Genomic DNA, 20,028 nt, shown 5'->3' on the forward strand with positions numbered 1-20,028 from the left:
GGTAATTGGTAGGTAAGGGAGAAAGAGGAGTGAAGAATGATCCTTAGGTTTTGGCCTGGATGTCTTAGATTGGATTCACTGGTATGAAGAGATTAAATTGTTCCTCACTTTCTAAGTACAAAACAAGTATAATCACAAATTATGCCAAAATGGTTTTAAAAGTTAGAAATGAGAAATGTCAATAACTGTTATTTCTAAAGTGAGGTACTGAGAGATTTTCTAATTGCCTGCCTTGATAGTCCCTAGAAGATGGTGGTAAATTCCCATTTTTTCTGGGTCAAATTAGGTGTGGTCCACTTAGATGCTAAGGGAAAAATTTACCTCTTCTTAGCATTCACCTGTGTAAAGAGAGATAAATCTGAGTCTAATTTATTTTTCACTATAGGTGATGAAGATGGTAATGACCTTAACAGCTGTGGAGTCTGGCTGTATCCATTACGTCAAGCGACCTGGAGCAGCTCTTGACCCTGGCTGTGTACTAGCCAGAATGCAACTGGACAACCCCAGCAAGGTTCAGCAGGTGGGTTAGGAAGATGCTCCGAATATTGCTCTCTAAGAGCTAAAGAACTTGGTGGTTTGGAGAGAGGCAAGTGATTTCAGTGCTTGGTTTGCCAGTGTTTTCTTTAGCTTTTTCGCCTATTAATCTTATGCCTTGTATTTGTGCCTGTAGTATTATGGAACTAAGAGTTTGCAAGAGTTACTGTAATACTAAGATTCCGTAATTTTCTTATGATGTTTCCTCCATTGACTTCCCTTCTGGTAGCTGGGTATGGTAAAATGATGTCTCCATTTTGAATGATAACTCTTAAGTTGTAGTGGTGTGTTTGTACCTTAGATCAAAAGTAGTAGATGACTTGATCTCTTGTTGGGGTTGATAGGCTGAGCTTCACACAGGTAGTCTGCCACGGATCCAGAGCACGGCACTCAGAGGCGAGAAACTGCATCGAGTGTTCCATTATGTCCTGGATAATCTGGTCAACGTAATGAATGGATACTGCCTTCCAGATCCTTTCTTTAGCAGCAAGGTATGAATCACGTCTCCTGGGGAAGGGGTGTACAAATGGGATGCCTATTCTCCAAAATAGTTGCAAGTCTCATAATGATTGTTTAAGAGGGAGGAAAAGAAAGCTGTTTGGCCTGGAACTCTTTCACCTTCAGTTGTGGGGCTTGAGGTCTTTAAATCCATCCTTGTCATGGACTTCACATTTAATTGTGATTACTCCTTTTTTTTTTTTCCCTCGAGACTGAGTCTTGCTCTGTTGTCCAGGCTGGAGTGCAATGGCGCAAACTCAGCTCACTGCAACCTCCACCTCCTGGGTTCAAGCAATTCTCCTGCCTCAACCTCCTGAGTAGTGGGGATTACAGGCACACGCCACCAGGCCCGGCTAATTTTTTTCTTTTTTCTTTTTTTTTTTTTTAATAGAGGCAAGGTTTCACCATGTTGGCCGCACTGGTCGTGAACTCCTGACTTTGTGATCTGCCCGCCTCAGCCTCCCAAAGTGCTGGGATTATAGGCGTGAGCCACTGTGCCCAGCCGTGATTACACCTTTTTAAACTGGAGAATAGGGGCAATGTTAGATGCTTACATTGCAATTTCAAAGTACTCTATGATAGTTGGCTCACATCTGTAATCCCACCACTTTGGGAGGATGAGTTGGAAAGATCACTTGAGGCCAGGAGTTTGAGACCAGCCTGACCAACATAGCGAGACCCCATATCTATTGAAAATTATATAAATTTTATATTGAAAAGAAGTAGTATATGATAGTGAATTCAGATATAGTTTACTCTTGAGCAACACAGGTTTGAACTGTGTGGGTCCACTTATATGTGGATTTTTTCAGCCAAACATGGATCAAAATTACAGTATTGATGGCATATGGAGCCCACAACTTTTTCTATATATGGGTTCCGTAGGGCTCAAGTATGTGCACATTTTCATATGAGTGGTGGTTCTGGAACCAATTTCCTACGTATACGGAATGACAACTATGTATCTTTTTATTTGGGGGATTGTGTTAACTTTGGGTCCTATTTTACCAATGCTTTTTAGGTAAAAGACTGGGTAGAGCGATTGATGAAAACCCTCAGAGATCCCTCCCTGCCTCTCCTAGAATTGCAAGATATCATGACTAGCGTGTCTGGCCGCATTCCCCCCAATGTGGAGAAGTCTATCAAGAAGGAAATGGCTCAGTATGCTAGCAACATCACATCAGTCCTCTGTCAGTTTCCCAGTCAGCAGGTATTTATAGGATAACACTATCTTCATTTTTTTCTGGCTACCAATGCCAGAGTTCATATTGTAGGATTCCTTCCTATTTGGATCCTCCTTACTTTTTGGATGTTGTAGTTGTATACTTTTAAGCATTGTATACCTCACAAAACTGCCTCAGGGTTGCGCCACTGCACTCCAGCCTGGGCGACAGAGCAAGACTCCGTCTCAAAAAAAAAAAAAAAAAAAAAACTGCCTCAGGGTACAAAGCCAACAGTGAAAGTACTGTATGTGAAGTATAAAGTATCTGTAGTTATGAGAAAAGCACACTTGGATCATGTATACCATATAGCTTTTTTCCTGGGGCTATTCCCTAATTCCTTAATTAGAGGTATCTTCATGAATTGAAAGTAGAGTGATATTAGTTGATTGATTGATTGATTGATTGATTTAGAGACGGAGTCTAGCTCTGTTTCCAGGCTGGAGTGTAGTGGCGTGATCTCAGCTCACTGCAACGTCTGCCTCCTGGGTTCAAGCAATTCTCCTGCCTCAGCCTCCTGAGTAGCTAGGATTACAGGCACGTGCCGTCATGCCAGCTAATTTTTGCATTTTTAATTGCCATGGAGTTTTACCACGTTGGCCAGGATGGTCTCGATCTGACCTCGTGATCTGCCCACCTTGGCCTCCCAGAGTGCTGGGATTACAGGTGTGAGCCACTGTGCCCAGCTGTTTATTTATTTATTTTTGAGACAGGGTCTCACCCTGTCACCCAGACTGGAGTGCAGTGGTGCAATCATATGGCTCGCTATAGCCTTGACCCCAGTAGGCCCGATGGCTCATCCCACCTCAGCCTCCCAAGTAGCTGGGACTACAGATGTGCACCACTATGCCCAGCTAATATTTTAAAAAATTTTATAGAGATGGGGGTCTTGTTACGTTGCCCAGGTTGGTATTGAACTCCTGGGCTCAACCTTTCCTCCCTCCTTGGCCTCCCAAAGTGCTGAGGTTACAGGTGTGAGCCACCATGCATGGCCTATTTGTAGTTTTATTTTTAGAGACATTCTTACTACCTTGGCAACATCTTTACTCTTTATCCATAAAGCAGAAGTACCTGTAGGGAGTATAAGTAGATAAGTGGGGAGTGAAGTTTGGATCTTGACCTTGAACAGATCTTGGTAAGATGATAGTTTTTGTAATGTAGTCATTAATTCATCTGGGAAAGGTTGACAAGGGATGAAATCTGCTTGCTTATTTAGCATGATCCTCTATGTAAACTCTGCCCAGTAACTTCCAGCTACTGCCAACATATGAGAGATAGGAATTGGCATGTTATAGCAAGAAGATTCCTACTGGTCATGCTATAGAGGCTGATGCTTTGGGGCATTTTGTTGGGTTGGGCCTCATTTTTTTCCCTTTTTTATACCTTAGATTGCCAACATCCTAGATAGCCATGCAGCTACATTGAACCGGAAATCTGAACGGGAGGTCTTCTTTATGAATACTCAGAGCATTGTTCAGCTGGTACAGAGGTAGTAACTTGTAACTCCAGATTCCCAGACCTGTCCATGCTCATGTCTTCCTTTCTTTTAAGTGGTCACAAAGAGATTTACCTCAGATTGACTTCAAGAAATTAAAAAGCACCTTATATCTTAGAAAGTACCTTGTATCTTCTAAATATCTTAGAATTGCGAGCTAACTCTTATGCTCAATATTTCTGACTTCTTAATATTCTACATTTTTTCTGTCAATTATTTATTATTATTATTATTATTTGAGACAGGGTATCACTCTGTTGCCCCGGCTGGAGTGCAGTGGCTCAATAATGGCTCACTGCAGCCTCAACCTCCCGAAGCTCAGGTGATCCTCCTGTTTCAACCCCTTGGAATAGCTGGGACTACAGCTGTGCACCACCACGACCAGCTAATTTTTATATTTTTGGAAGAGGTGGGGTTTTGCACGTTACCCAGGCTCATCTCAAGCTCTTGGGCTCAAATGATCCACCTGTCTCAGCCTCCCAAACTGTTGGGATTACAGGCATGAGCCACTGCATCCAGTTTGTCAATTAATAAGGCACAGAAATTTTGTTGTTTTCTTTTTCCTTGCCATTTTGATGAAGCTCCTAATTTTTCTTCTGTCAGAGGGCCCAGTACGACATTTTTTATTCTTTTCTTATGGAACCTATTGTATTAGGTTGGTGCAAAAGTAATTGTGGTTGTTGCTATTAATACTGAAGGGATATTCACAGAGCATTTTTATTTATTTATTTATTTATTAGAGACAGGGTCTTACACTGTCACCCAGGTTGTAGTACAGTAGCACAGTCTCAGCTCACTGCAACCTCTGCCTCCTAGGCTCAAGCAATCCTCCCACCTCAGCCTCTTGAGTAGCTGGGACTACAGGCACACGCTACCATGTTTAGCTAATTTTTTTGTATTTTTTGTAGATAAGAGGTTTTGTCATGTTGCCTAGGCTGGTCTGGAGCTCGTAGACTCAAGTGATCCTCCTGCCTTGGCTTCCCAAAAGGGGTCTGGGATTACAGATGTGAGCTACGGCGCCCGACCTCACAGAACACTTTTAACTTTAAGATACTTATAAATTTTTCAGATATCTCAGCCATTTCACGAGTACGGTAATAATTTCTACTTAGCAGTAGGAACTGAGTCAAGGTGTTGGTAGAGGGGTCTATGCAGGGTGTTGTTGTCTTTTCTTCTTTATTAAAAAAGGTCTTGTCTATAGTGAGATTTCTTTTAGGCTTAGAATTTAAGTTAATTTTGTAGTTCATTTTAGGCTGTTCTTTATTCAGAGGGAAAGCAGTTCAGTGGAATGTCATGGAGGTAAATTTGGCCTTTGGGTTTATTACTTAATAGTGTTGGATTGTCAGGGTTTTCAGTGGAGGCTTTCTATTTGCCTAGGTACCGAAGTGGCATCCGAGGCCACATGAAGGCTGTGGTGATGGATCTGCTCCGGCAGTACCTGCGAGTAGAGACACAATTCCAGAATGGTAAGCCTCTTCCTGAGGACTCTCTAGCCCAGAAAGCCTTGATTCTGATAACCAACCCAAACTATCCATATAGGACTGTGTAAGAGCTAAGCCCCCTCCTGTCAACAACACTTCCATTAATAAACAGTCTCCTATCACTACTCTCTTAAAAACTAAACCTCTATATCCACTAGCACTAAAGAAAGAACAACGAAACACAGCTTGATGAAATTAGGAATCCAGTGTGCTTCTGAGAAAGGGCTGAAGTAATTTTTCTAATAGAGACTACCATTCCTGTTGATACCTTTTTGACCTTGTATAGCGTAAGTTGGTTGAGTCATCACAGGCTGAAATTGAGAAACTCATATCTGAGGAGCTTGATTCTTGGCAGCTAATCCATGAATTGAACCAGAGGCGTCTAGGAAGAGCAAGTTCAGATTTTCCAGTACTTTTTAGTATGTCTTTTAGGTGGACTTTATCCCTGGCTTTCTCTGAAGAGCTTCACTAAATGATATATTGTCTCTAAGTGTGAAATAACCTTGGTTAAAATTTTAAAGCTGTGTACTGCTGACATTGCTTCCTGCCACAAGATGGCAGTGAAACATCACAGAATTTGAAACATCTAAAATGTGAAATTTTCCTTTATCTGCTCCCTTTCACTTCCTTTAAAAGCAGCCTGTGCCACTCATGACTAGCAAAAATCCTCATGTAGATATTAGCAAATCGCATGCAGTAACATACAAAATAATACATAACAACCAAGTTGGCTTTATCCCACTCATGCAAGGTTGATCAGTTTGGGGAAAGTCAATTAATATAATTTATCATGAAATAGATGAAAGGAGGAAAAACATGCTCATTATCTCAAGATAACAGGGTGTAGAGAGGGAGCATTTGACAGAATTTAACATCCATTCATGACAAACTCTTGGAAACTAGGAGTGAAGTGGAACTTTTAAAATCTTGTAAAAGGGACCCACAAAAAAATCTGCAGGATACATCATGCATTATGGTGAAACGCTGAAAACATTATCTTTAAGATTAGGAATAAGACAATGATGCCTGCTGCCACTACTTCTATTCGGCATCATAGTGGATGTCCTAGCCAGTGCAGTAAGACAAGGCAAAGAATTAAAGGGTGTAAGAGCTAGAAAATAGTAAAGCAATATATCTGCTATTATTAAATATGTAGGGCGTCTTTTTAGAAAGCCTCAAAGGATTCACAGATTTATTATTAAGTTATTAAAAAAACATTTAAAATAACAGGCTAGATGTAGTGGCTCACGCTTGTCATCTTAGCACTTTGGGAGGCAAGGACAGGAGGATTGCTTGAGACCAGGAATTTGAGACCAACCTGGGCATCATAATGAGACCCCATCTCTACAAGAAATTAAAAACAATTAGCCCAGGCATGGTGGCACATGCCTATAGTCCTACCTACTCAAGAGACTGAAATAAGAGGATTGCCTGAGCCCAGGGTTTCAAGGGTGCGGTGGGCTATGATTGCACCACTGCACTCAGCCCAGGCAACAGAGCAAGACCCTGTCTCTAAATAATTAATTAGTTGATAAAATAGCAACCAAAAAGATGAAATACGAGTAAATCTAACAAAAAACGTGCAAGCCTCTTTTCGAGAAAATTATAATCAAGAAGATTGTAATAGTAAAGAAGATTTAAATAAATTATCAAGGTCTTAAATTGGAATGTACACTATTAGGTGCTGATTCTTCCTAAATTCATCTGTAGATTGACATTTCAATAAAAATTCTGTTAGCGTATTTGTAATGCTAATTATAAAATTTCCATAAAAGACAAGTCTCACAATAATCAAGATACTTCCAAAGAAATACAAGGTGAAAAGATTTGCCTAATCAGAAAAGAAGATTTAATATAAAGCCATATTAATTAAGAAATTGTGAGATAGGTATAGGGATAGATTTATAGATCAGTGGAACATAATGACCCAGAAACAGATCCACCCATATATGAAAACTTATTTTATGAGAGAGGAAGCATTGTAGATCATGAGGAAAGGACAGATTTTTTTTTTCCAATAAATGATACCAGCGTAATGGGTTATTCATTAAAAAAAAAAAAAAAGGAAAGAAAGAAATGGAATCCCTATCTTATACACAAAAATCAGTTCTCAATAAAATAAAGACTTAAATATGTACTAAAGAGGTGAAGCTATTAAATGGTTAGGAGAATATCATTATAATCTCAGGATAGGAAGATTTTGTTGTATAAGACGTAGCAAGTACAAACTACAAAAGAAAAGATTTATTACTTAAACTCCACTCAAGAACTTCTGTTCATCAAAATACATCATAAGGAGACTGAAGAGTCTGTAATCCTAGCACTTTTGGAGGCCAGTGCTGGCAGATTGCTTGAGCCCAGAAGTTTGAGATCAGCCTGGACAACATAGCAAGACCCCATCTCTAAAAAAATACACAAAAATTAGCCAGGTGTGGTGGTGTGTGCCTGTAGTCCTAGCTTCTTGGGAGGCTCAGGTTGGAGGATCACCTGAGCCTGGGGAGGTCGAGGCTGCAGTGAGCTGTGATCACATCACTGCAGTCCAGCCCCAGTGACAGAGCAGGACCCCGTCTCCAAAAAAAGAGAGACTGAAAATATAAGCTACAAAGTGTGAGAAGATATTTACAAAATCTATACCTAAAAAAGAATTAGAAGTATCTAGAGAACTGGTATGAATCATCAAGTTAAAGACATCCTAATAGAAAAATGGGCAAAAGATATAGAAAGATATTTTACAGAAGAGAAAGTACAAAGAATTCATCAACTTACACAAAGATGCTCAATCCCATTAGTAATTAGAGACATATGAACCAAAACCACAATGGGAGTGGCAAAAATTTAAAAGTCACATCATCATCTTCATTGCTTCTGTACATGGAAGTACAAATTGGTATACCACTTTGGGTAACGGTTGGTCAGTACCTAATAAAGTTGAACATATTTGTATTCTTTAACCTAGTAATTTTACTCCTAGAAAATATACTCTAGAGAAACTATTACACGTGTTTACTAGGAGACATATATAGGACTATTTGTGACAGCACTGTTCATAATCTCAAAAAAGACAAGAAACAATCTAAATATACATAGATAGAGTAGATCATTGCAGTCTAGTATATTCCTACCATGGTTGACTATGCAGCAGTGAAAATGGATGCACCAAGGCATACACTGAACAAAAGGATGAATCTCAAAAATACAATGTTATGGAAAATAAACGGTACAGTCATTCCATTTTTTTCAGGTTCAAAAACCAGGAAAATTAAGCTGTACATACATTGGCGATAAAAGTTAAGAAAAGCAAAAGAATAATTAACATAAAATTCAGCTTAGTAGTTGTTTTTGAGGAGGGGTACACAGGGGTCTTCAAAAATACTAAAGATGTTCTATTAAAATTTAATAGCTTTAAAATAACACATGGGTGTTTATTTCAGTTGATACCATATATTCTATATATTCTTCTGTATATATATTTCATAATTAAACTGTTTTGTTTTGTGTGTGTGTGTTCTTCTTTTTTTTTTGAGATGGAGTCTCATTCTGACACCCAAGCTGGAGTGCAGGGGCACAATCTCTGCTCATTGCAACTTCCGCCTCCTGGGTTCCAGCAATTCTCCTGCCTCAGCCTCCTGTGTAGCTAGGATTATAGGTGTGTACCATCACGCCTGGCTAATTTTTGTATTTTTAGTAGAGACGGGGTTTTACCCTGTTGGCCAGGCTGGTCTCAAATGCCTGACCTCAAGTGATCCACCCGCCTTGGCTGCCCAAAGTGCTGGGATTACAGGGGTGAGCCACTGCACCCAGCCAACTAAACATTTTTTAAAAAGAGTGTCTTGGTGTGCAGGATCTTCAAAGTAAAAAAAAAAAAGAAAAAAAAAATCATTGTTTTCTTTCTGTTAATGTCTCCCCTCACCCTGGGTGAATGTGTTCCTTTTATTTCCCCTGGTCCTATTGCCAAAGTTTATTTGTGTTGTCACTTCAAAGCTAAGTCTTGGTAGAGAAAAATATTAATACAGAACAGCTAATTTTTAAACAGCTTCCCTTTTGGTCTAAATGTGTCTTTTATGAAATTGGCAGCTCTCTCAATATTGTAGTCCATTGTTTTTCAAATATAGTTTCATTTGGAAAAAAGTTGCTTATGTCAATCTCTAATATTTAGGATAGTTAAAAGCCTGGTTACACTGGTCCAATGTACTCAGTATTCTAGGAAACCACGGTAATGCAGTTTGAACGCCACTGTTCTGGTTTGTAACTTAACGTGGAATCTGAACTGAGGTGATAATCCTTTACTGTGTTCGTGATTTCATAAAATTCTGACCCTTGAGCATATTCAAACACTAATTCCTCTTTCCTTGGAAATTTAGTTCTGAGGTAAGCTGTTTTCTAAAGAACTGAATATTACTTATATCCCATGGCAGATATCACTACAGTGTACCAGAGGCTTATGCTTCTGTTGTAAAACATAGCTTTCCTACTCAGAACTAACCTGCCCCTGGTGGCCTTATGGAAGGCAAGTGAAGATATGCATAACTTTAGTCTCCCTATAGACCTTTTGACTTAATGCACGGTTCTCTTTGATCTATACCTTGGGTTGGATTTGGCGTTCCTAGGCATTGCTTAGCTGTTTTAAGGACTAACAGAAGAAAATATTGATTCCAGGGGTAGTAGCCACACTTCTCATGGATATTGCTAAGTTTGATGTGGTTTTATTTTTTGAGCTAAAACTGTTCCTACTGGTTAGGGTAAACTGTTTTCTGCAACATGGAATCAGAATCTTAGGCTCTGGGGGAGACCTTAAAGATCATCAAGTTTAATGATATTTACATTTCTTTTTAAACAGCAGAAATTTCTCTTCTAAAGAAATCATGACAGAGTTTAGAGTAAGACTGGGGTTGGAGTTATTCCCAATCTTTCAGTCTTTGAGGCATACCCACCTCCCCAATTTTTAAAAAATTTAATAAAATTGAGGCCCAGAGAGGTGAAATGATTTGCCCAGGAGCACACAGTAAATTGCTAACGGAGCTAGGCCTTGAACCCAGATCTTATATCCAAATTGCCTAACTCCTAGTCCGGTGTTCTTTTACTAAGTCACATTGCCAGTTTCTATACAAATCCATCCAAGAAAATCCTTACGATGTTTCTTCTTACTGCTCATCTCATAAATTATAGACAGTACAAAACAAATAGCATGTAAATGTGAACATTTATACATGGGTGAGAACCAGTTCTTTTCATGGCGTGCAGGTCACTATGACAAATGTGTATTCGCCCTCCGGGAAGAGAATAAAAGTGACATGAACACTGTACTGAACTACATCTTCTCTCACGCTCAAGTCACCAAGAAGAATCTTCTGGTCACAATGCTTATCGTGAGTACCATTTTTCAGAACTCATAAGGACTGTCGATGATATGCAAAAAGTATTTTTTCTTTCTGATGGCTGTGGTCAGAGAAAAAAACTACTGCCTTTTATAATTATGGGATGAATGGGACTTGAGCTGTAGACTAACAGTTTCTCACATCTACCTTTGTCCTTGGTCTGAAGGAACTGCTTTAGTGAGAAAAGGACTCTTTTGGCTATTATGCATATGCTCCTTCACAGGGACTTACACCTCCTAACTCTGTTTAGAAATGCCCCATGCTTCACCATTCCTGTGGTCCTCTTGACGGCAGCTTTAAAATTTCATCTTATTTATCCAATATACTCTAATTTTAACTCTTGTTCCATAGATGCAAGCAATGGCTCTCATGTCAAACCTGAAAAAAAAAAAATAGAAATCCAGCACTACCCTTCCCTGACCAGAGAAATTTTAATGTATTCTGCATCTTCATTGGTCCCTTTTTATTTACATTGAAAATCTAAGCTCGGATTATTGCATTGGTAGTAAATGTAAATGTATGATTTTTTTTCTCCATAACTTAGTAATATAAGAATTAGTAGGAAGTAGGAATGGGGAGTGAGCCTGGTAAGTTTGATGAGAGCTAATGTGCATTTGGCCAGTGGGTGGAATTTTTGTGGGCTGAAGGATTTTTAAAGATGACTTGCAAGTCCTTCACTCCAAGCTCATTCTGGTTGAGTTACTTGTAGGAATTAGTATAGTAGGACTATTCCTAGAGTCCCTCACCCCATGGTCCTGAGCATTTGCCTTGCTGCTGCTTGCTTGTCTTTTTGGGGACTATAGTGCCTTTTCACTCCCAGAGTTTTCTTTCTTGTCCCTTTATGGAATTGGGATTCTTGGTACGTTAATTACATCATTTTTTCATGGAGGAAAAAAACATACATCTTCATAGCTATTTTTTTATTTCGTACTTCAGAATGAAGGGAAACTATCTACCATATACCTTTGATTAACAAGAGTGCCGCTCATTCAGTTATCTGCCTAGCTGGTTAACTCTAAAGTATATAACATTTTTTAGAATAGCCACTTTAAAAAATATGTAATTATAGGGAGAGTTCATTGCCTTTGCTACCCCAGAATGACTAGATAGTGAGAAAACAAGAAGATGCATTTGAGTGGGAAAAAATATACATTAGTACAATGTAATACTTCAGCTTCCCCTAAGTGACAGGTTTCAGCTAAGAAATGGTATAATCTATGGCAACTTGCTAATTTTTTTTGTCAGTCAAAAGAAGGAAGAAGGACTATTTAGATTTTTTTTAATTTAATGAAAAGATTGTTAAATCTTATTTTGATAAAGCTAAGACTTTCTGGCAGAAAAGGGTAATGAGGAGAAGGGTAAAAGAATCTGTCAGTTTGGACCTAGAATGGGGTGGAATTTGCCTTTATAGGAAGCTAATTATGGTGAGTTTTTCTTTTTATTGTGATTATGTTTTTAAGAACTTAACAGTTTTCTGCACTAAAAATAGACCAAAGCCTAGAATCCTTAGAGCAGCAGAAGAGTAATGATTGTCCAAGACTGTCGCTGGGTTTCTTAAATTCTAATTTGTAAGATATAGGGGCTCAGCTCGCTCCTTTTGCGGAGTGATTGTAAGTAACGCTTGCCTTAAGAATCTCATTATTGGAACACGGAGCCATATTTCCTCTGAGAATTCTGGAGTAGCTTTGAGCCGGGGCTGTTCATTTCTCAAGTAATCACGCTGGTGTGATGGAGAGAGAAAATGGCAGCTGTTCGGAGCTCAGGCCTTCAATTTTCTTCAGAGTCCAGTCACTCAAGTGTGTAATTACACGGGGGGTGCTGCAGAGGCGTTGGGCCCTGTCAGAGAACTGGTTTGAGGCTTTGCTTTCTGCTTTTGCCAGTCAGGACAGGCAGAAGCCAATGGGACTCTGACTTTCTGCTGTTCTTTTTTTCTCCCACCTTGTCATCCTGATTACTTCTTACCTGCATGGATAGTACCCAAACTTTCTTTCCAACAGGCTGAGCCTTTTAGAGAAAAGAGCTGTTTCAGAGTTTGAGTTTGGGTAAATAGGATGGAGGAGGAGGAGGAGGAGGAGGAGGAGAAGGGGAACGAGAAGAGGAGGAGGATAAGGACCGTTGAACATGTGAACCAGGAAGCCAGATTTATCCTATTCTTTATTTTGGTGTCATTACCTTTTTCTTTAAAAACAAAAACAAAATGAGACCCAGTAAATGTAAGAGGATCTGTAAGCTTTCGTGTCATTAATTTCTTTTCAAATATCAGTTGTTTTCATTTCATCTTAGAGATTTGGAAATCAAGCTCAGGGCCAGCTAGCAGTGACTTACGGAACATGGGTAAAAGCTCAGGACGGTGCTCTTTTCTGATCTGATGTTACTGAATGCCAGACATGTCTTCCTCTTTTCCTCTTTGACAATGCTTAGCTGCTCCCCCTTCCTCCTTCCTCTCCGTTCCTTCTTCTCTCCCTCCTCCTCTCCCACATCTGCATTAATGGTAGTAGCTGGTAGGAGCCATTTTGGTTGTTTGGATTATTCTTTCCTCTCATCTTAGTGTCTTTTACAGATGTCACCTGCACATGGTAGCACTTCGATTCCCCCAACTTGTGTTCTCTGCTGGTTCCCCTTTCTTTGCATATCTTGGCTTCTTGATTGATGGTTATGTGCCCAGCATTCGATTCTCTGCTTTCTAGAAGTAGGAATGTTGATAGTATGTTTTGCTGAACTAGATGATGATTTCTGGGGCTTTTGAACCTACAGAGAGGGAGGTATCAAGAAAATCAGGCTTCCGTCAGTGTCATGGGATATGTGCTTCTCTAGTAAAGAGGTACCTTCATCCTCTCTAGGTGTTAGCATAACTTGCCCAGTGGTAACTTGCCTCAAGGACTCTCAAGCAAATTTCTGGTAATCTTTCACTCTGTTTGGAAAGCAAAGTATCAGGTAAAAGGCTAAAGTCCTATCAGGTTTCCTCCGTTTAAAGGGACATTGTAACACAATGTAACACAAAGTCTGGAAGACCAATAGTACATTTATTTTTTGAAAGCTCTTCTTATTTCTTAAATTTAACTTTATAGGAAAAAGTTTAGGACTCAGAACATTGTTTATGTTTGCTTAGAGATATTTAAGGAACTCTTTAATCTTTAGCCAGATTAAGCTAATTGGTACAAATACAAAATATCAACATCTTCACAGCTGTCTAGATGGCAATGTACGTATCTTCTAGCCACCTTGATGATAAGTAGTCTTCCCCTCACTGCTTATAACTTATTTTTGATACAGCCCACATGAACATGCTGTAAACCATGCTTCCGTATGAGTAATGCCATGCATATGAACCCCTGATTTGGTTTAGATGTGGAGAATTTATAATGCTGATCAGCACCTTTCCTTCCTCCACTTAACCTGACTGCAAATAATTTTGTCCAATGTGTAAATAAAGAAGAAGTCTTTCTCAGTGATTCCACATTCACTGAATAAGGGTGATATTAACAATTTCTTGTTAAACTTACCCTATGACATTTTTTGGGATATCAAAAAGTGCAGGTATGATTAGAAGCAGCTACCAGTTCATTGCTGATACTAGGTTTAGTGCCTACCCAGCCGAACAATAGTTAATGTCTTGAGGACATTACACATAAGGTCACATTCTTTTCGTTTTGAATTGCCTTATAAGATCAAGCTGGACTATGTTGGTTTCTTCTGTCAGTCAGCTGTGTAACTTTGGCTATGCCTTTTTTTTTTTTTTTTTTTTTTTTTTTAAATTAAACATGTGGTCTCACTATGTTGCCTGGGCTGCTGTCAAACTTCTGTGCTCAAACGGTCTTGGCCTCCCAAAGTGCTGGGGCTACAGGCATGAGCCACTGTGCCCAGCCTTGGCTATGGGTTTAACATTTTATCATGTTTGTTGTATTTCTGCAAATTCAAACTATTTTCTATAGTTAGCTACCATCTAGGTCAAAAGTAAAAGCAAGAAATAACTGTTTTGTACCAGTATGGCTGAATAATAATTTTCACTTCGTTTTATGACTCTGGACAGTTGGAACAGACCTTTGGTTGGTGGATTGGGAAGCCAGATTTTTGCAAGTGACCTGTAATCCCAAAATCAGCAGGTTGGCTCTTTAAACAAACCTTTTTATGTTGACTAAACACATCTGCTGACCTAGACACCATCTAAAGGTATTGTTACAAAATGTTCAGCAGGATTAGATGGTGATGTTGGTTTGTCCAGTTGCCCAAAAGAAACCTGTCTCTAGAACAGAGGGTAATAAACTTCCTGTTGGATGTTAGTTGGCATGTTAGGATGTGTGGTTCTGAAAAACCCTGATGTTTTCTTTCAGAACATGAATGCTGTGTCTAGGTCAAGGACAAGACAGGGTTGAGAAAGTTATTCTACACATAATTTTCTGTTGCCAGTTTTTTCCTAAGTATTCATGATGACAGTGGAGAAAATATTTGAATGGAAAACTTCCAAGTCAGAATAGACTAATGAAAATAGTGGTTAACTCATACTGTGTTTGATAATTACTTCACATTTATTTATTTATTTATTTATTTATTTATTTATTTATTTATTGAAATGGAGTTTCGCTCTTGTTGCCCAGGCTGGAATGCGATGGCGCAATCTTGGCTCACCACAACCTCTGCTTTCTGGGTTCAAGCGATTTTCCTGCCTCAGCCTCCCGAGTAGCTAAGATAACAGGCATACACCACTGCGCCCAGTTAATTTTGTATTTTTAGTAGAGACAGGGTTTCTCCATGTTGGTCAGGCTGGTCTTGAACTCCTGACCTCAGGTGATCCGCACACCTTGGCCTCCCAAAGTGCGGGGATTACAGGTGTGAGCCAAAGCACCCGGCCTTATTTATTTATTTATTTTATTTTATTTTATTTTAATTTTATTTTATTTTATTTTATTTTATTTTATTTTATTTTATTTTAATTTTGAGATGGAACTTTACTCTTGTTGCCCTGGTTGGAGTACAATGACGCAATATCGGCTCACTGCAACCTCCGCTTCCTGGGCAGTTCTCCGGCCTCAGCCTCCCAAATAGCCAGGATTACAGGCATGCGCCACCACACCCGGCTAATTTTTTGTATTTAGTAGAGACGGGGTTTCACCGTGTTGGTCAGGCTGGTCTCGAACTGACCTCAGGTAATCCACGTACCCCGGCCTCCCAAAGTGCCGGGATTACAGGCACGAGCCACCACGCCCGGCCCACATTTATTTTTTTCTAATCTCCATAGTTCACTTTTCTTACAGATACTGTTGCTTTTTCCCAAAGCCCTTTTTTACTCCCTTTCTCTCATAATGGAAAGATAAAATGAAAAGTGGTTTTTTAAAAAAGTGGTTTTGTGTGTTTTGCTTTGTTTTGTCTTTTAAGTTAGAATATGATCTGTAACTCTGCAAGAGGGTAACTCCATTTTTTAAAATTTTAGTTTAATCTCGAAAGGTAAACCTATATTTCCTTTAAAGGGAATGCATTCCATATCAAATCTGATATGGTTGCGGAGGTGATTAGTGTTATTTTGTCATGTTGGCTGTTGTTTTTATTATTTATTTATTTATATATATTTTTTGAGACGGAGTCTCCCTCTGTCACCCAGGCTGGAGTGCAGTGGTGTGATCTCGGCTCACTGCAACCTCCGCTTCCCGGGGTCAAGCAGTTCTCTGCCTCAGCCTCTTGAGTAGCAGGGATTACAGGTGTGTGCCACCACGCCCAGCTAATTTTTGTATTTTTAGTAGAGACAGGGTTTTGCCATCTTGGCCAGGCTGGTGTTGAACTCCTGACCTCATGATCCACCTGCCTCGGCCTCCTGAAGTACTGGGATTACAGGCGTGAGCCACCATGTCCGGCTGGCTTTTGTTTTTAATGTTGAGACTTCAGTCTGGCTTTGTACAGAGGAGTGAGTTGTGGCATTACCCAGCACACTTCTTATGTTTTTAGGCCTCTTGGTGGGTCATTCCAATGCTTTTAGTAAGAACCTCGGAAAGGAGTATGTTTGCTCTATTAAGAACATTAGGAAAGGGACTTAGGTAGGAAAAAATTATCTTAGTTTGCCTACCCACTGTTATCTATCAATTCTTTCCTTGTGTCTTTTTTATGGTCCTGTTTCTGGTAGTTTTACATATTCCTTTGAAATTCTGTTTTGCTCATTAGTTCTCAGCAAAAGGTAAGAGTTACTTGCATTTTCTTTCTCCTCTTTGCTTTTATGCCTAGGATAGGTAGAACAGATCCTCTAATCTGTGCTGCCTGTTCAATCGAACCTCTGGGTTTATCTTCACTTTAATAGCAGCTTTTATTTTTCTCACTCAGATGAGTGAATTATCTGGGTTAAATGGGTGAAAACAGTAGTACTTGCACTTCCTTAATTATAAACCCCATCATATGTTTTATGACTCTGGACAGTAAAAGCAGACCTCTCCTTGGTGGATTAGGGAACCAGAATCTCATTATATCATTTTCTTTAAAAAAAAAAAAAAAAAAAAAAGCTTTGAGAAACCTTCCCAGCATGATGGCACTCAGTATTTCAAAAGTATTTACCTTGTGATGTGGAAGGTAGGGGTTTTGGAAAAAGCATGTCTTTTATTTTTACTGCATTTATTTATTTTGCTGTGATAAAGGTCTATAAAGAGTATCCCTGAGATGGGGAAGGTTAAGTATGAAATAGAAATTCTTCAAGAAAAGGACTGATAATCAAAGTGGGGAGAAGATTAACAAGCAGCAACAAGCAGGCCCTTTGGGTCTTCTTTCATGTTCCCCTTGGTAGTAGGGGGAGAATAAATATTAAAATACAAAGGCAATTCTGTCTTTTAAAGTTTTTTTATTTTATTTATTTTTATTTTTTATTTTTAGAGATGGGGTCTCACCATGTTGCCCAGGCTGGTCTTGAACTCCTGGGCTCAAGCAGTCCTCCTGTCTTGACCTTCCAAAATGCTGGGATTACAGGTGTGAGCCACATTGCCCAGCCAAGGCAATTATTTAAAACTCCAAGTAGAGGGAGTGATATCTAAATGGATATATTTTATATGGTGTGGTGTTAATAATTACTACTACCAGTAGCTCTGTAAAATTCAAAAAGGACAGATATTTTTGCATTTGCATTTGCGTTTGCAGTTTTTTCAACTTAGATGGAAATTGCAAGGATAATGGATGAATTTAGGGAATAAACTGATATTCCACTGGACTCCAGTAAGAATATTTCTCTCAGAATATGATTGGGATTTTTTTGTTAACATTTTTTACTTCTTAGAAGAGGAAGGACCCAATACTGAATAAAACATGAATTCTATAGTAGGAGCTTGTTTTTTTCCTCTAGTTCAGCTAAGTATTCACATGTTTAAGTATCATGGAATGATTCTTGGTACAAGAAGAAGAGAAATGATTTAGGGTACGGAATTGCCAGCGTATGAGATGGTGTTTTTAGTTAGTGTGTGTTTATAAATAAATAATTTATTATTGTGTTTCTGTTTTGCATCTGCCTGGGTTGCTGAAAATTTGGTTTATGAGATGAAAACCACTGGGATGGTTCTTTTTTCCTTATATCTACCTTCTTTCCAAAAGTGGGAAGGGAAACAGGAAGGCCTTTAGTCCCTATTATTTAAAACTTTCTCTTAAAACTTTGAGACATAATCTGTTATTTCTTCCTCAGAATCCCCTTGGCCCCTTTTAGTGGTCTCTAATGATTTCTTCTGTGTGTTAAAAGTATAGTGTTGATTTAAAAGGAAATATATTAGGAATTTTGAATGAGGGATTTGGACTGCCTCTCCTTAGCCAAACTTCCTCTGGGATCTTCTTTACCACATTGTTTAGGGTAAAAGTAATAGGAAGTTTGCATTTTCTTATCAATCCAACTGGGTTTACTTTGTTTTCGTTCCTTTTCTCTATTTCAAAATCCTATCCACCTGTTCTTTTTAATCTGGCTATCTATGTTCTTTTTTACATTAACAATTAGGATCAGTTGTGTGGCCGGGACCCTACTCTCACTGATGAGCTGCTGAATATTCTCACAGAGCTAACTCAACTCAGTAAGACTACCAATGCTAAAGTAGCACTTCGAGCACGCCAGGTAAGGCCATTTGTTGGTTTTCTTAAAGGAGGGATGGCTTTCATAGATTAGGCAGTCCTAGACACAATGAACTTTTGCTTAATCATCTTACAAAAAACATGTTATTTTCTATATGTGTCACATTTTCCTCAGAACAAATGTTTTCATGTGGTATGTTTTTTAAAGAGAAAGGACAAGATTAATGCTGCATTTCTTTAAATTAGATGCCCTTTCCACATTAAAAAAAATCCTGGTATCATTCCCTTCCCTCCCTAGTAGCCCTGTGATAGTAAACCAGGGTCAGGTGGAGGCAAGGACACTCAGGGAAGGAAATAGACTCAATATTTCTTACTTCCCAAAGGGAGCTTAGAAGCAGATGAAAACTTCCAAGTGTACAGGAAATAATCAAGTGTGGAAAGCAGAAAGATAACGAAATGAATCTTAGGTGGTAGCAATCAGAACAACCCCAGAGAAGTCCAGTTAGTTTCACCCTGAAGTCTTCATTTCCATTCCAAAAGGTTTCAGCAGGGAAGCCAAGAGTTGGCGCTCCCTTTGTGTTTCAGTGCATGGGCATTGACAAGGAAGCAGCATTTGAAGCTGTTCAGTGACCTTCTGCTTTCTCTACAATTGTATCCATGTCACTGAACTACTCAAAGCTATTGAACCTCTCAGTGACCTGCTGAGGGTATTCAGATCCTACCGTGTCACTGTTTGTTTGTGACACTGCTTTCACTCTCTCTGCCCCTCACACACACTGGTGTTACTTCCTGACGCCTTCTCCTTGGTGCTGAGTACCTGGGGCTGTCAAAGCAGCTTTCCCTGTCTTTCTTTCTACTTCAGAGTTGCAAAAGGCTAGCTCTGCTGCATCTACCTTTCCCACAGCTGCTCCCTGCCAGACCTGATTCCCAATTAACAGCTAGTCATGCAGTCCCTAGGACCAGCAGCTTTGCAATGGTAAATCACATACACTGATGGAACTTGATTGAAGCAGTTTTCTCTCCCTTCCCCCTACCCACCATGGGAAATTGGCCACAACGCAAATCATGGTGAGAGTCAACTGAGATTCAGTATTTGGTGGCATTGGCTTTATGTTACAGGACCTAGAAGTTGTTTTACTTGGTCTCTGTTTTATCTGTGATGCCTGCACTTACAGATTTATATTTATTGCTTTTGTATCAGAGCTGCCTAATAGGAGCCTAGAATAATCACTCCCTGAGGAACGTGTGCCTCCTATTTTGTTCTCACTCTAGGTTCTTATTGCCTCCCATTTGCCATCATACGAGCTTCGCCATAACCAAGTAGAGTCTATCTTCCTATCAGCTATTGACATGTATGGACATCAATTTTGCATTGAGAATCTGCAGGTATATATATATATATAGCCCTT

General features: G+C 39.3%; 1 protein-coding gene across 9 annotated transcripts in view; it reads left to right on the top strand.

Moving 5' to 3' along the window:
* ACACA (acetyl-CoA carboxylase alpha) overlaps nucleotides 1-20,028 on the top strand; it is a 332,440-nt gene that overhangs the window by 171,977 nt on the left and 140,435 nt on the right. For all 9 annotated transcript variants that reach the window (XM_008011156.3, XM_073004877.1, XM_037993719.2 and 6 more), the window contains 8 exons: nucleotides 386-520; nucleotides 879-1,025; nucleotides 2,054-2,242; nucleotides 3,641-3,741; nucleotides 5,125-5,213; nucleotides 10,470-10,594; nucleotides 18,549-18,662; nucleotides 19,892-20,005. In XM_008011156.3, coding sequence (XP_008009347.1) covers nucleotides 386-520; nucleotides 879-1,025; nucleotides 2,054-2,242; nucleotides 3,641-3,741; nucleotides 5,125-5,213; nucleotides 10,470-10,594; nucleotides 18,549-18,662; nucleotides 19,892-20,005 — 1,014 coding nt within the window. The remainder of the gene's footprint in view (nucleotides 1-385; nucleotides 521-878; nucleotides 1,026-2,053; nucleotides 2,243-3,640; nucleotides 3,742-5,124; nucleotides 5,214-10,469; nucleotides 10,595-18,548; nucleotides 18,663-19,891; nucleotides 20,006-20,028) is intronic.

Source organism: Chlorocebus sabaeus, chromosome 16 (genome assembly GCF_047675955.1).
Source record: "Chlorocebus sabaeus isolate Y175 chromosome 16, mChlSab1.0.hap1, whole genome shotgun sequence".
NCBI lineage: Eukaryota > Metazoa > Chordata > Mammalia > Primates > Cercopithecidae > Chlorocebus > Chlorocebus sabaeus.